Genomic DNA, 15268 nt, shown 5'->3' with positions numbered 1-15268 from the left:
CATTGTTTCCTTACTTCAATGTGATAAGTTGGCTTCTATTGTACTTTACAGTTGACGTGTATTCCCTATGTCCATTAGCTTTTTAAAATTTTTCCTGGACCAAATAAATAAACCATCATGGACAGAAAAACAAGGTTCAGGCGACCCTTACCTTTTTTGCTAATAACCATCCAATATAACCAATAGAAATAACATTGTTCTATATTTAAAGGATTGAAATAAAACAAATAGAGCAGTCAAAAAAAACTTTTATATATAAACAAAAAGATCACAGTATTCATTGAAACACTGATTGTTCTTACATCTTTGTACATAACAGTTGCCAGACAAATGATAAGCAATTCAGGTAGTAGATGGTAAGGAATAACAAAAAAAGGTATATACAGCGTAATTACCATATAAATAAACTTTATCAACAATCTACATTTATTTCGTTAGTTTAATACCCTAGGGGGTATCGAGTCGGACTTAAATGTTTTCCTCTCACTTAATAGGGTAAACAGTTTTCGTTACAAGGCTCCAAAAAATATTTTCTGCAACTAGGATTATTTCAGAAAGGATCACAAAATATAATTTACCGTTTCTACATTACTACGAATCCAAAGTGTGTGAAAATAGGAGACAGAACATTAAAGAAACGAAAGATCAGGTAGAACACCCAGTATACGGTGCAAATCTACACACTCACACGATTTTCAAAGCATTACACAAAAATATTTTCAACATATTTTCATATATTTCGTAATATTATTATCAAAAAAGTGGACACTGTTGGAGGATCAAAACGGATCCTCCTGTAAATAATATTGAAAGAAATAAAGGTAAACTTTTGAGGTTTATACGAGAAATTCGCTATTTAATTTTTCCTTTTCGTATGGCAAAATATTGAAATCAAATCCGATTTGTGCTGTTTAACTTGTATTATAAAAAGAACGCAGGAACTATATTGTGGATCTCAAAGAAGCATTTTGTTTAACACTATATATATATTGTCACATTCCCTCATATTATTAGAGCGTTTATTGTCTATATTTTTATAAGATATCTCATTTTATTATAACCGTCCATTATTACGAATTGGTGACATTAATGTTTCATTATTTTCACTTATTCCAGACAAAATGCCTTTGAAATCAACAAAATCATCGCTTGAAATGTTCTAACCCCGCTACAAAATGCTAAAAAAAACCAAATGTGTAAGCGTCATTTTTTTAGAAGAAAGTTGCAAAAAAGTCTATTGTATCTACATTTGCATTCTCATAGATCACAGTGTATTTTTTATTATTAATAATATTATTGGTTACTTAGAGATTTTAATTTTATTCTACACGTGAAAAATCACTCTAACAATTTTGGTAAAGAGAAATGAGAAACGCATCAGAAAAATCGAAATATCAGATGGCAATATATCGTCATAAAATATATAAAAATCATCGTTTCGTACCAATATTAAGTACAAATTACCACCTAACAAACAATATCATACAAAAACGAGGAAGGGTATAACTTAACATTACAATGAACCTGATTGAGACCGACCGAAAGGTAGGCAACCGAACGAGCGACGTATGATTTAATCGTTGAAAATAGAGAAACGCTCCAAATAATAAATGTCACTACACTCCGAGTAGTCCCAACTGAATATTGCACGTAATCACCCATCCTATAACAACGATGAATGCGACTGTGTTTCCTCAGTAGAAAAACGTTTCTTCTATTTACCGCTTGGTGGCAGCGTTGCTGATTTGTTCCCTCTGAAAATTACCAAGGAAAATATTGACGAATTTGACTTTCTACTCGTATACACTAACATAACACGTGTTTAATGAACGTCCACCTCCTGAAGGTATTTCTTAAGAAAAACCTTACAACGGGTCGACATAGATATTGCATGAACTCACTTGGATTTTCGGTTCTTGTGGGGTCTGGGCTCGCTGTTTTGCGTGTTAATGGGTTTATTTTGATTGTAGATGTTGGGCTGTCCTCTACCTATCGGAATAAGACGAGTTTATTGACCCAATGACTAAACGGAAGATGTTGTACTTACAATGAACAATATAGGGCATAGGGACACCCGGATAGAATGTTGGAAACATGTACCTTTGTCTGTCGAAATGCGTTATATCACTGGCCGGGGTCGGTGATCTGCTGCTTTTCGCGGTATTAGGCGTGGTACCCCGTTCGCTGCTCAACTAAAAAAAAAGAGAAATCCTAAAATCCACCACTCATATTTGTCAGACCAAATGAAACAGGTCAATTCAAAAGTCTCCCGGCCTACCATAGTAAAATACATTTTTTTTGCAAAATTAGTTTTTTTTATTCAACATAATTCCCTTCAAAGGTGATACACTGATTATAGCAACCCTCCAACTTTTCGATAACATTTTTGTAGTACTATTTGTCGTTGGCTTCAAAATAGGCCTCAGATTCGTCGATCACCTCTTCATTCGACGAAAATTTCTTACCAGAGAAAATTTTTTTGAGATCTGAGAACATGAAATAGTCGCTGGGGGCCAGGTCTGGAGAATACGGTGGATGAGGAAGCAATTCGAAGCCTAAATCATGGATTTTTGACAAGGTGCATTGTCTGGGTAAAGCAGCACTTTCTTTTTCTTCAAATGCGGCCGTTTTTCGGCGATTTCGTCCATCAAACGGCCCAATAACAATGTCAATGAGAATTATTCCATGTGCGTCCTAAAATACAGACGCCATAACTTTGCCAGGCGACTGTTGCGTTTCCCACGCTTTGGAGCGGGCTCATCGTATACAGTCCACACGGATAACTGTCGATTGGACTTCGGAGTGAAATGATGGAGCCATGTTTCATCCGTTGTCACGTGTCGATGTCAAACTCGGGTTTATTACTCCTGATCATCTTCAAACACTGCTCCGAATCATTAACTCGTCATTGTTTTTGGTTAAAAGTGAGCTCGCGCGGCATCCACTTTGCACAAAGCTTTCTCATACCCAAATATTCGTAAATGATATGATGCACACGTTCAGTTGATATCTTTAGAGTGTCTGCTATTTCATTAAGTTTCAATTTACGGTTAATTTTATCAACACGCGAAATTCCTTTTTATCCATTTTTTTCACAATAACAAAAGTTGCTTCACTCAAAATGCTATAATTCACAAACTAATGATCTGACAGCTCTCAAATTTATACACGCATCTTTTGAGGATTTAATTCTAGTAGCGCCATCTATGTATCAGGCCGGGGACTTTTCAATTGGCCTGTTATTGGCTTATCGAACGCAAATCCAAGGTATTATTAAATAACAAGATATTACTGCATAAATCTATACTCAAGCCTATTTGGTCATATGGAATCCAACTATGGGGAACTGCTATCAAGTCTAATATATCCATCATATAAAGGTTCTAAAATAAAGTATTGAGTGCCATTGTCGATGCTTTGTAATATGTTTCAAATGAAGTGATACAACGCGATACTGATTTAGAACCAATAACGAGTGTAATCATGTCAACATGTAAAGTACTTCGAAAGAGTCTCAGTGCATATCCCAATGTACTCGTTACTCAGCTAAATATGCGAGGTAACAGTGAAATGCGTAGACTAAAACGTCTAACTGGACATAAAAACTCTTTGTCAGAACAAAATAAGCGCTTTTCACCAAACAAACACACTTACCTGTCGAAAAATCCTCGGCGCTATAGGAAAGCCGGGCTGGTGGAATACGAATTGAGGCGTCGGTGGCGTGCTCGGTGGAGGTGTTCGGTATTGTGCCGGGGGACCACCTGACGTTGGACAAAACCCCGCTATCACCGTCGCTGCGGGTGAATTCGTACCGCCGCTACTTTGACCAGAACCGATAAGAAACGGCCTGGGCTGTTTCGCTGGACCTGCGGCCATCTTCGAAATAGAACCGCGTCGTGGATCAAATTGAGTGCCTAAAATCATGTTGTCTAGGAACTATTTTTGAATGATAGGACTTTTTTTCAATAATCGCTTAATCGAGTTCACTTATTGAGAGCATGATTTAAACTTCAAAACATGAGAGGCGTGGTTTCGAAAATTCAAAAGTGGCGATTTCGATGCGCAAGATAAAGAACGTTCTGGTAGACTGAACAAGTTTGAAAGGTGTCAAATTGAACGAGTTATTATAGGATGAAGGGCGAAGAAATGATTAATATTATCGCGATTAACCGATTACGAGCAATGAAGAAAGTCTAAAAAGTGGGAAGATGAGTGCCATACCAATTGAATGACAGGTAAATGGAAAATCGACAAATGGACTGTGAAATGCTGCTTCAAAGATATGATCGTAAGTCGTTTCTTCTTCATCGAATAGTGGCCGGTGATAAAAAGTGGCTTTATTTTGAAAACCCTAAGCGCAATCGTTTTGTTTGCAAGTCAATGCTCTGTGTTTCGTTAGACCTGAGTAGCGTGGTGTATTACGAACTGCTTATTATTAATTACCGAACCGCTAAGATTGATCGCTACTGATAACAAATAATTTCAATCAATTTGAACCATGAATTGATCGAAAAACGTCTAGAATGGGTTCGAAGACACGATAACGCTGCATTTCATAAAGTAAAACTGGCCAAGGAAGCGTTGAAAGCACTTGGATGAGACATATTGTATGCGCCATACTTTCCAGACCTTGGTCTTTGTTCTCATAGGGCAAACAGTTTTTCTGAGATGGCATCCATAAATTGTCTGAAAGATGAGCATTCAATATATAAATTTGTCCATTTGCTTGAAAACCATGTAGTTTTTTCCCGAAAAAAAAAACGGTAATGATTTTAGGTACACCTGGTCAAATGCAACCCTTACTAAAACAGTTGAATAAAAAATAATAATAGTTTGTCTTACTGATGACTTCAAATATATATCACTCGTCTCAAACTTTATAAAATTCTATAAAGATACAGAGTACCAATAACACTTATGCCATAATAAAAGAAGGTGACGTGTGTTAATACTAGCGCTTGAAATAATTTTTTTAAATGTTCAATCCTTTGAAGAGGTACCACTTGAGCATATATTAGTAAAATTACAAAAAAATCATGGTGTTGTTAACTTGAACAGTCTTTAGATGAGTGAAATTTGACAATTGTAGGAACGAGGTGAAAAAATACACAGCAGCTAAAATACGAAATTGTTTCAATAGTCTTTTTCTTATTTTCACCTACATTATAGAAGAAAAATCACTAGCTGGAATGCTGAGGATATTACTGCAGAACACTTAGATGGAGCTAATCAAATACTTTAAATTAAAATCCCCGAATCTATTGAAAAATTAAATATGAAAAAATAAGATTTGAGTGCTGCATTTTCGATAAAAGTCTAATAATAGCAAATCATGCAATCACCTTCATTACTATCTGAATAATAGACCTGATATTCTGAAATTGATTTATTTTACTAACATATAAAACTAAAAGTTTGTCATTTTTATTATTTACAGAAGATTAGAAAATATTTACGTACATTTAACTGGTACAAAAGTGCGTCCATTTGTTGGGGGCGTCCCTAAACTCATTTGATGCATGCCCTGAGTGAGATGGACAAAGTTATCGGGCGGCCTATTATCAGCTGGAAACGGTGTGGATGGCATCGACGAGTTACAGCTGTTCGGTGTAGGCGTCCCTTGAGGATATAACGGCACATTCTGGATGGGATATGCTAAAAAATAAAAGCGGCCGTTTACTAGAACTTAGGGAGAATAAAAGAGAATAACTCACATGCGGCTTGGTAAAGCGGCAGATTCTGTGAATAAACCAACGGTGGATTCTGGTAGATCACAGAGTTATTGTGCTGGCTAGGAGGGTACATCATTTGCATTGCTTGATTTGGGTAGACGGACAACATCTCGGCATTTTGTGCAGGTTGATTTGGTGCTTGTCCCACATAATTTACAGTGGTGACATAACCAGAAGGAACAAAACCTAAAAACAAAGGTTTATAACGTTCGTTTTGCATCATTACAACTTGCGAAGAATTAAATTTATTTGTAAAGTTATTTCAAAAGTTTCAAAAACACTGTAATATGAAACAGTATACAGAAGCACAGTAAAATATGACATTACCATAGTCCTGGTTGCATAACATTCATAGATTTTAAATAATCAAGTTAATCTTATTTAAATGAATACACTATTTTGATACATAGATACATACAGATAGTATTTTAAAACTGACGACAAACGTTTACAACATTCGTTTTGTATGAATACAAATTGTGAAGAATTAAAATTATATCAAATTATACTTATATCAAAAGTTTTAAAAGCACTGCAATATGAAACGGTATACAGAAACAGCTCACTGTAGAACTTGATAAAGCTGTAGTCCAGGTTGCATAACATTTATAGATTTCAAATATTCAAGTTAATAAATAATGTTATTTAAATGAAAAAAAACTATTTTAATACATAAAAAATATATGCAGGTAGTATTTCTAATCTCAAGAACCTTTACTAGTTTCTTTAATAGTATAATCATGTATGTGTTTCAATCAATTATCAATAGAATGTTTTGAGAGTTAGACTATTCCTATACCTGCTTGATTTGGTGCAGAGAATCTTTGTGGCGGCGTCTGACTAGGAGGTTGCGGACTTGTTGGATAAAAACTAACTGGTTGATTCCAAAATGGCCCAGATGGAGCCGGCTGATATGAGACACTCTGGCCTGCAGGGGCGTTGTTTCCTTCCGGTACGAAGTAAGTGGCACTAATTTCCTGTACATTTGTTTGTTCCTGAAAATGTGATTTTTTATTTAGTTCCAATATTGTTTTAATATAATATATTTTCAATAAAAATATTTACCATTCTATTATCAAACTGTTGCTGTACAGGCATACCATAAGGCGTATAGATGATAAAAGGTTGCTGATATACCGGAAGGCTATTTTCACTTGCGGTGCCGGAGAACTGTTGGAAATGACCGGTTGGTTGCATATTCTGGGGTCCCTCACACGGATTAACCACCTGCATGTACGGACAATTTCTACTGGATGACACCCCAACCGACGAAGAAGTCGATAATGGCGGCGAGAAGGGCAGGCTAGGGCTGGTAGCCGTGTTGGTAAAGTTACTTTTAGATTTAGCGGGTGAAGTTTTATCAGGTAACCGTTTCTACAATAATAAAATAATGTTAAAATGATAAAAATAAAAATAATGTCAAGGTAAAACTTAAAAGGCAATGTAAAACAAATAAATCTATAAAATAAAATCCTGAAATAAAAAGTAAGGAACATAATACCAATATTAAAACAAATTTTTTAAAAGAAAATATTAAGAGCAACGATAACTCATATCACTTCACAAAACATTAAGATATGGAATGGGAACTTAAATGGGCACACCTGTAACAATGATCTCAGTGTACTGCCAAGCCGCTAGAGTGCCGTCGATAAAAATATTACAGATTTCTTTCTTTCAATTTGAAGTATCATATTACAGATTTGTTTTGTTTTATTTGAACTATAAGCTTTAAAATTTTAAAATTCTTTTTAAAATTCAATTCAATTTATTACTTCAGTATATTCTCTACTTAAGTTGTTGAAATAGGTACGATTTTTTTAGAAATCCATTTTTTTATCATTAAATTTTCAGAAATTCCTGTAAAAAAATTTGATTTAAATCTGAAAACTAAAAAAAGTCCTGTTCCAGAATGTGAAGGTTCTAACAAATGCACCGTTTTCCTAAAGGTTCTGCTTTAAGCCAGAAGTGGCTTAATAAACAATGATAAACTTAAGGTGTTCTCTCATGAGTATTTATCTATGCGTTGAAGGGTTTGCTCTTTATATTTTAAACCAGTAGACCATAGACCCAAATGCGGTAAACTACTGCTTAACAAAGATGCAGTTTCTAGTTGCAACTTATATAGTGTAAAAATTAAGTACAATTTTTTTCAAGATTGGGATGCTGCTATAGTATGTGTGTATATAAGTTATATCGAAATAGAACAATATGTTTAATTAAATCAAGTCAATTAATTGTTTAACTTCAGTCAAGCAGGAGCCAGAACATACAACACCAAGGAGAACAAGTGTGTGTAATATCTTTCTATTATTTTGAAACTTTTTATAATTCTTATTTTATAGAATCTAGATGTCAAATACTGTCTGCAGTTAATGTTACTCGACAACTTATGGTACCTCCAGAGGCCCGGCAATTATACAAACAAGTAATTTCTATTTCTAAAGAAGTTAATAGAATACATAGACAAAAAATAGAACTGAGGAAGTAACTCGCCAGTATCACAAACGTTATCGGTACCTGGAATTTATTTTAATTTATATGTATTTGAAGTCATCTCTAGACTTGTTTTATGTATTGCCAAAAGTATGTGCCAAAGCAAATTTAAAGAAAATTCTGGATAATATGTTATGCCAGAAAATTTCACTATTTTTCAAAACTATTACTTGTGTTTAACATCTGGATGAGGGAAATATTAATAAGAAAAGTGATAATTTGGTGTAGTATGTTCTGGCGAATGAAAAAAGTTAATAAGATTGCAAAGGGAAAAAATGAAAAATTTTGCATGACTACATATTATATCGATAGGGTCCAATTAAGTACCTATAAAAAAATAACATAACATAAAAAAGAAAACGAAGTTTCGTAATCAAAATTGCAAAACATAATTACTATTCAATACCACTAAATATTCTATTTTCAAGTATATTTTGGACAAATTATTTTTTAATTTATAGCCTTATATTTTATAATATTTATGGCAATAGTAATGTACAGAAAATAAGTTATAAGTTGTCATATTAGATTTTTTTTTCATGTATTTAGAATAGTATATTATACCACAAGGGCCGAAAGATGAATTTTCAACGAGAGATTTCAACTTTTGGCCCGTGTGGTGTATACGATTTTTTTTTATAGCCGGTCAAAAGTACGTTATTAATTTAACTTTAAATTTTGATGAGCATGTTTTTGATGTCTGTCCCCGACATCAATACACTTCTTCGGCAACGTATCTATTTATTATCAATCGCGCTTCTGCATCAAAATTTCGTACATCTTCCTCGTCAGCTTCATTAGACGATAACGCATTGTTATTTTTTTCTGGATTATTGAATCGAGTGACGAAAAAATAACATTGATGATTATTTTTAAGGTTAGAGGTAGCAACGTTAACGACAGCGGTAAACAATTTGTTGTAGCGACACTATAAATAGTCCCTAGTTACGAGTATAAATACGCATAAGAAATTCTTTCCTCTCGCCGTTATAGAGGGCGCGGGTGAACTTCTCACAGGGAGTAAATGTTTAACTTTCTTCCCTGTTATTAGGAACGGAAGTACGTACTTTCGACCGAGGCATGAAAAATATTTTAAACAAATTTTAACCAGTATTTAAATAAAATAGTTTATTAATTCTAATAATAATAATGTTTTAATTTCCCCCTATAATATTAAATTTCATTATTTATTCGTACTAAATAAACACGCTTTGCGCGACCTCTGGTGACTTGGCAGAGCATAATTTGGTTACAATTTTATACATGGGAGTTCACACTCTTCAGTCTTCAGTCTTCACTTTCACTTCAGCGAAAACATAAAACAAACTATTGTTATTGCTGAAAAATTACTTAAACTTCAGGGTGCTGCTATAGATCCCTTAATATGATTTTTGCTGCTATATGAACTTATAATAAAGCCATAGGTATAATAAATCTACCAACCTCATGTTTCGGTGAAGTTGTAGGCGTTTTCTCCCTATCAGGGCTGCAAGGGCGAGGAGGCCTCTCTGAATTTCGAAACGTTAATTCACAGAGAAATTTGGGATGCGGCTTGTTAGGATCATAGTGGTAGATGGAACCATCGTCGTTTTTGAACGGCTTTCCATTCTGGAAACAGCCAGCACATTATACACAATATTCAGCTCCAAAACATTTTTGGTTATATATTTTACTTCTGTCTCCCTTTCACCAATTATAGTTAATCTAACATAGACTAGATTTTTGCTGTTTAATGTGGATTTCAAACCACGGTTCACGCCGTGCCTAAATGAACATCAGACTCACGATGGGTTTGCTCGCTTTCGTTTCGGAAAATTCAATATTAAAGATGAACCTCGCCCAGGCAGGCCAATTTCTAACTATCTACATAGGACTGGATACCAAAAAAGGCTTGATAGTGGGGTTCCTCATGAATTAATAGTGAAAAATGTAATGCACCAAGTTTTTGTTTTTTTACATATATTAAAGCCTCCTTTTACCAACTATGGGTTTATCTGGACTGGACCTACTATGTAACGTGGGCTCCGAACCCCGGTCTTCGGCATTTAGCCCACAGACTGGCAAGTGACTAACTTAGAAATCATCCCAGAAGACTTCCTCTCTTACTCAGCCTGGTTACTAACGTGACTGGGATCATTTTCCTTGTCGGATTTTACACTCTTGCCTAGGACAATCACAAGCATTAAACAATCACAACATAAATCTAAGACCATGGATTCCCAGTAGGATTCGAACTCGCGGCTATCGCAACAGTAGAAGGACCGTCCTGTTGCCTTTACCACTGCGCCACCAAGCCGACAGTTTTTGTTTTTGAATCGCTGTTAGGACGAAATGACATCTAGTCATTTTAAACCAATGTGTACGAGCGATGAAATGTGGATCACATACAATAACGCTCGAAAAAGATCGTGATGGAATGTCACAAATAGCTGTAAAGCTCGCACTGATGCCGAGGAAGAAGAAGAAGAAGACATTGGCTGATGAATTTTAATGCATTCACCGAATAAACCAGACCTTGCTCCGTGCGACCACCGAACTATTATTTATTCCGTCTCCGCAAAACTGTCTTCAAGGTGTAAAACCGACTTTAAAAGAGGCTTGCGAAAATCACTCGGCAAGTTCTACAACGCCGACATTATAGATTTACCAGAAAAGTGGGCACAATGTCATCAGTCAAAACAGCACATATATTAACAGTTAGTTTTACATGCCTTTAAAAACTATTAAAATAATGGAAATAGTAACCCATTGCTTTCATACACTAGGCAACTAGAGTCAAACAAACCAATTCACGGTTGCCAAATGTCCACAATATTCATCCAAACATTACTAATAAATATAAGTTATAAACCGTAAAGGTTATTTTGGTGCTTTGTTTGTTTTGATAAGTTTTAAATCGCTGCTTATTATTACTATGAATGAAAATGCCAAAGCCCTAGATAGTCAGAGGCAGAAACAGATTAAGGGCGCAAAATCAGTTACTTCGAACATAGTGTACAGGAGGATTGAGAGTGTTAACTACTAAGTTGCTGCGGTTTTTATTAGAAATATTTTCTCTTGGAAGATCCCCTCAAACATTGTTGGGAGTAAAGGATTTAAATGATGTAAAAATAACTTGCGAAGAGATCTAATAGAACTTCCAGATATTCGTTTTCAAAAATCAGAATTTTTAAAAGCCTATAATAATATCAAGGAAGTATTATTGTTTCAATTTGCGTATTACACAAGACATAAATATTCAAAATGGAACATTGGGCCTCTCAAGGTAAGATGAAAAAAATAAATAAATAGCATAATAACACAACTTGGCAGAAAAAGGAAATTGTTAAAATAGCCTTTGATTAGGTTTTGTTAGCCATAATATCTATTAATAATTCATTGTAGATATATTGTTATTCCTGCTGGAAACAGGACGATCATGGAGGAATAAAGGACTAGGATGAACCATCAGTTTTTGCTACAGACAATGTACCATAGTATTCTGATGGAAAATATCATAATAAGTGAATTAACAAAGACTGGCAATACAATGGAATGGCATGCAATACATTTACAAATTAAGTATTGAAGAAATCATCCTATCAAATACCTCATTGCATTTTACATACTTTACTTTTGTAGAAATAGTTCTAAAAAAAGATGCATGGTAGATCAGATGTCTGAACAATATGGCCGCAGGAAATGAGGAAAGAAGCATTGTCTACAATAACACCTTTGCTTGGACAAACTCCATCACACATACAGAACAAAAAATTTATAAATTTTGCAATCATGTTACAAAGATTGGAAATTAATTGCTTAGTTATTACTAATTAATTACTTATTAATTAATTATTATTAACTTGAATAGCGATTCAGAAAGTGACAGTGATATTATGATCAAGTGCTGACAATTACTGAGACAGAGTAATGAGAGTGAAAACAATTAAAGGTAACTATATATGATTAATATAGGATAACTCTGTGCAGAGCTATGTAATTGTTCAGAAAATATATGAGTTTTTGATTAAAATGTATGAAGAGAAAAGGAATATATGGCAAATGATTAGGGAGCATTAAATCTAGTTTAATCAAGAAATATGTCCACAGGTAGTAACAGAAGAAACTAACGAAAAATACAGTGATATCAAAATGACTTGACAAGAAAACACTGGAGCGAAAGAAAACAAGAACTAAGATAAATAAATGGCAATAAAAGTGAAAGGCATTACTTTAGATATACAATTCTGATTAGGTGGATTAGATCCACGAGAAATGATACGTGGCGGGGAAAAAAATTTAATGCAAATATAATAAAACAGAACCCTAACCTACAAACTATTGTGGCTGTATTATTAACTAAGTAGTAAAAGGAGTTTAAGTTCTTCAAAAATATACGCATTATTTTTATTTCATTATTTTATTTAGATTACAATTTTGTTATACGTTAAAGCCAAAATGAACTAAAACTCAAAATTGATTCGGCAACATTTTGACGTCACATATTTAGATGACGTGAGTTCACTGTTTTATTAAACAGGTTATATATATCTAATCATAATAAACAAGTTAATACCTTTGTTGTATGGTATTGATCTCACCTCAGGATTAATGATGATGCTGCCGCGTGGAACGTTGGACATATCGGTTACCGCCCAGACCACAGCGTTACCTCCTCTAGTGCATCGATTTAGACGGTCGTGTTCTTCCTCGATGATGGCGTCTCCGGGCGGATGGGGAGTGGACGTTGGGCTAGGCGTCACCGACTCCGACAGTTGCGACTGAGATTTGTATCCCGAACTAGAGGGACTCAGTCTCCACGACACCGAACTCGCTCCAGAATCTAACGAAACCATCGTTGAGCGGCTGGAGTTCATATCTACTTCAGAAGTACCTTGTTTGGTCAATAGTCTAGCACCCGGGGCGCTGTGAGTGGACATAATACTGTCTCCTCTGGTCAGTATGGACACGTTTCCACCATAGCCGCCGAAACTATAACTCTTAGCTACACAGGGACGCGAGGACTGCTCGGTCTCTTCCGAATGAACCTGAAAGTTTGTCATAATTTTTGTAACAATTTTAGATAAGCCGCATAATACCTTCAAAAGCCTCCGAAGTTGCTTATTCTGGAAATCAGGCGGGTGAAGCCTGTATCTAGGATAATCACTATCGGTGCTCGACCATTGTACGTCAGACCAACCAAATTCATCCGAAGAAACATCATGCATCTAACAGTATAGATAACGCTGATGAACTTCTACATCTCCTTAAACAATATAAAAAACTAACCTCTTGCCTAAATATCCTCCTCCTCGCCTTCTCGTATTCTTCTTCTCTTTCCTCGAAACTTTTACTTCTCCTGCTTTCCAAGCTGTATCCACGCTCGGGACTCTTGAAGCAGTAATCCTCAACACTGCTGGAATCTCTCTTCAGAATCGACCTGCGAACACTTTTGATTTCAGGATCGAGCAGAAATCGAATAGAAAAACGTACAGTTCGTACCTTCGTGGGGGATCATCGTTAAATATTTCTTTTATATGGTGTTTAAATTTGATGTCTGGTATGCGAGTATTCTTCGTTTTGTTAACTATAACGCATTTACCCGACTGTTCTATATTATGATCCATGCCGAAGTAAGCTGCACATCTATGGACCAACATGCGATGATAACTCGACATCGGCGGAAATTTGTAGTGGGTTTGGCTGGAAGATACCGAGAATTAACGGTGTCTTGTTGATGATTAATGATGACTATGAATAGACACCAGAATATTATAACAGGTCAATTGAAAAGTCCCCGGCCTACTATAGTAAAACACATTTTTTGGCAAAATTAGTTTTTTTTATTCAGCATAATTCCCTTCAAGGGTGATACACTAATTATAGCGACCCTCCAACTTTTCGATACCATTTTTGTAGTACGATTTGTTGTTTGCTTCAAATTATGCTGTCTAATACGTCCGAGCACGTAACCGAATTACATTACAAAACTCGTCCAGTTGTCAAAAGTCTGCAAAATTCTTCAAAACATTGGTGAATATGATTACAGGTTATAAACCGGTAAACGTTATTTTGGCGCTTTGCCGAAGTCAATAAATAGTCAGTCAGAAACAGACTACGTCAAAAATTTCGAACAGGAACGAGGTAATGGGGGCCCCTTTTTACCAGTAGAAGTCATTAGAGAGGTAAGTATTGATACTATTAAATATTAAGTTACTGGAGTTTTTTTTGGGAATGTTCAAAAAATATTTATATAATCAAGAAATATTCATTCAATGGCATCATAAATTTGAGTGACGTGAGTTCAGTACTATTTTCAAAATAATATATATTATTTGAATTTGAATATTATTTGAAGTATATGAGTAAAACGATTGTAAAGAAAGAGCCTGTAAACTTTCTAAAGCTATGTATTGTAGTATAATTACTAAAATGATACAGGGGCTCTATTTTGTCAACAAAAATTGTTTAATCTGCTTTCATTAGGTATTAACGCAGTTAAATTATATTTAAAACACCTCAAATTTATAGTTTGTAATTTATGGATACTTACAACTTATCATTAGCAAGATTAACTAGTTCCTCCTCAATTCTCAGCATGAGGGCTCGGTCCTTGGGATTTCTGTTTAGGGTTTCTGGAATAAATTGCTCCAGGTCTACACCAGTAGTGTCTGTGTAACAATCTGAACTACTTTCTGAAATCGAGAAACATTAAGAAGATTATAACATTGTTAGATAAGTCCAGTGTAACTGTTGAGAAAAGTGTTTATATATTATAAGCCTCATTTTAAATATATAAAATGGTATCTAATAATATGGTTATTCACCTCTAGATAAGCAAGAACTATTTCCAGTGCAGCTTTCGAAACTAAGACTACTTTGCGAGGAACTTTGCTGTTTCAGTTTCCCCCTAGATTTGTTAACAAACAACATATTTGGGCTCGTTCTATTATTGTTATTATGGTTGCTGCTAGCTGATTTTTCCTTCAGGCATTTGATGCAGTTCTGATTTTGACATTCGCAGTACTTCTTCCTGTAATCGTTACTTATTAGAAAAATAT

At 34.9% G+C, this 15268-nt stretch overlaps 1 protein-coding gene across 11 annotated transcripts in view; it reads right to left on the bottom strand.

Moving 5' to 3' along the window:
* Positions 1–232: 232 nt before the first annotated feature.
* Positions 233–15268, bottom strand: part of enc (R3H domain containing protein encore) — a 79321-nt gene continuing 64285 nt past the window's right edge. For 5 of the 11 annotated variants that reach the window (XM_076411223.1, XM_076411226.1, XM_076411224.1 and 2 more), the window contains 16 exons: positions 15035–15240; positions 14761–14902; positions 13701–13910; positions 13497–13647; positions 13307–13435; positions 13102–13255; positions 12809–13050; positions 9672–9836; positions 6798–7106; positions 6532–6727; positions 5715–5918; positions 5461–5655; positions 3655–3914; positions 2048–2192; positions 1902–1989; positions 233–1754 (listed from right to left, as the gene is read on the bottom strand). In XM_076411223.1, the coding sequence (XP_076267338.1) occupies positions 1715–1754; positions 1902–1989; positions 2048–2192; positions 3655–3914; positions 5461–5655; positions 5715–5918; positions 6532–6727; positions 6798–7106; positions 9672–9836; positions 12809–13050; positions 13102–13255; positions 13307–13435; positions 13497–13647; positions 13701–13910; positions 14761–14902; positions 15035–15240 (2836 nt within the window). In that variant the 3' untranslated portion in view covers positions 233–1714. Of the gene's footprint in view, positions 1755–1811; positions 1990–2047; positions 2193–3654; positions 3915–5460; positions 5656–5714; positions 5919–6531; positions 6728–6797; positions 7107–9671; positions 9837–12808; positions 13051–13101; positions 13256–13306; positions 13436–13496; positions 13657–13700; positions 13911–14760; positions 14903–15034; positions 15241–15268 lie in introns of all 11 variants that reach the window. The other 6 variants (XR_013006773.1, XR_013006774.1, XM_076411222.1 and 3 more) reach the window with 6 other exon arrangements.

Source organism: Rhynchophorus ferrugineus, unplaced genomic scaffold (genome assembly GCF_030347505.1).
Source record: "Rhynchophorus ferrugineus isolate W39M unplaced genomic scaffold, kcgeb_rfMv2 rfM8, whole genome shotgun sequence".
NCBI classification, from domain to species: domain Eukaryota; kingdom Metazoa; phylum Arthropoda; class Insecta; order Coleoptera; family Curculionidae; genus Rhynchophorus; species Rhynchophorus ferrugineus.
Note: the sequence above shows the minus strand (reverse complement) of the source record. Positions and strands in the feature narration are given on the sequence as shown.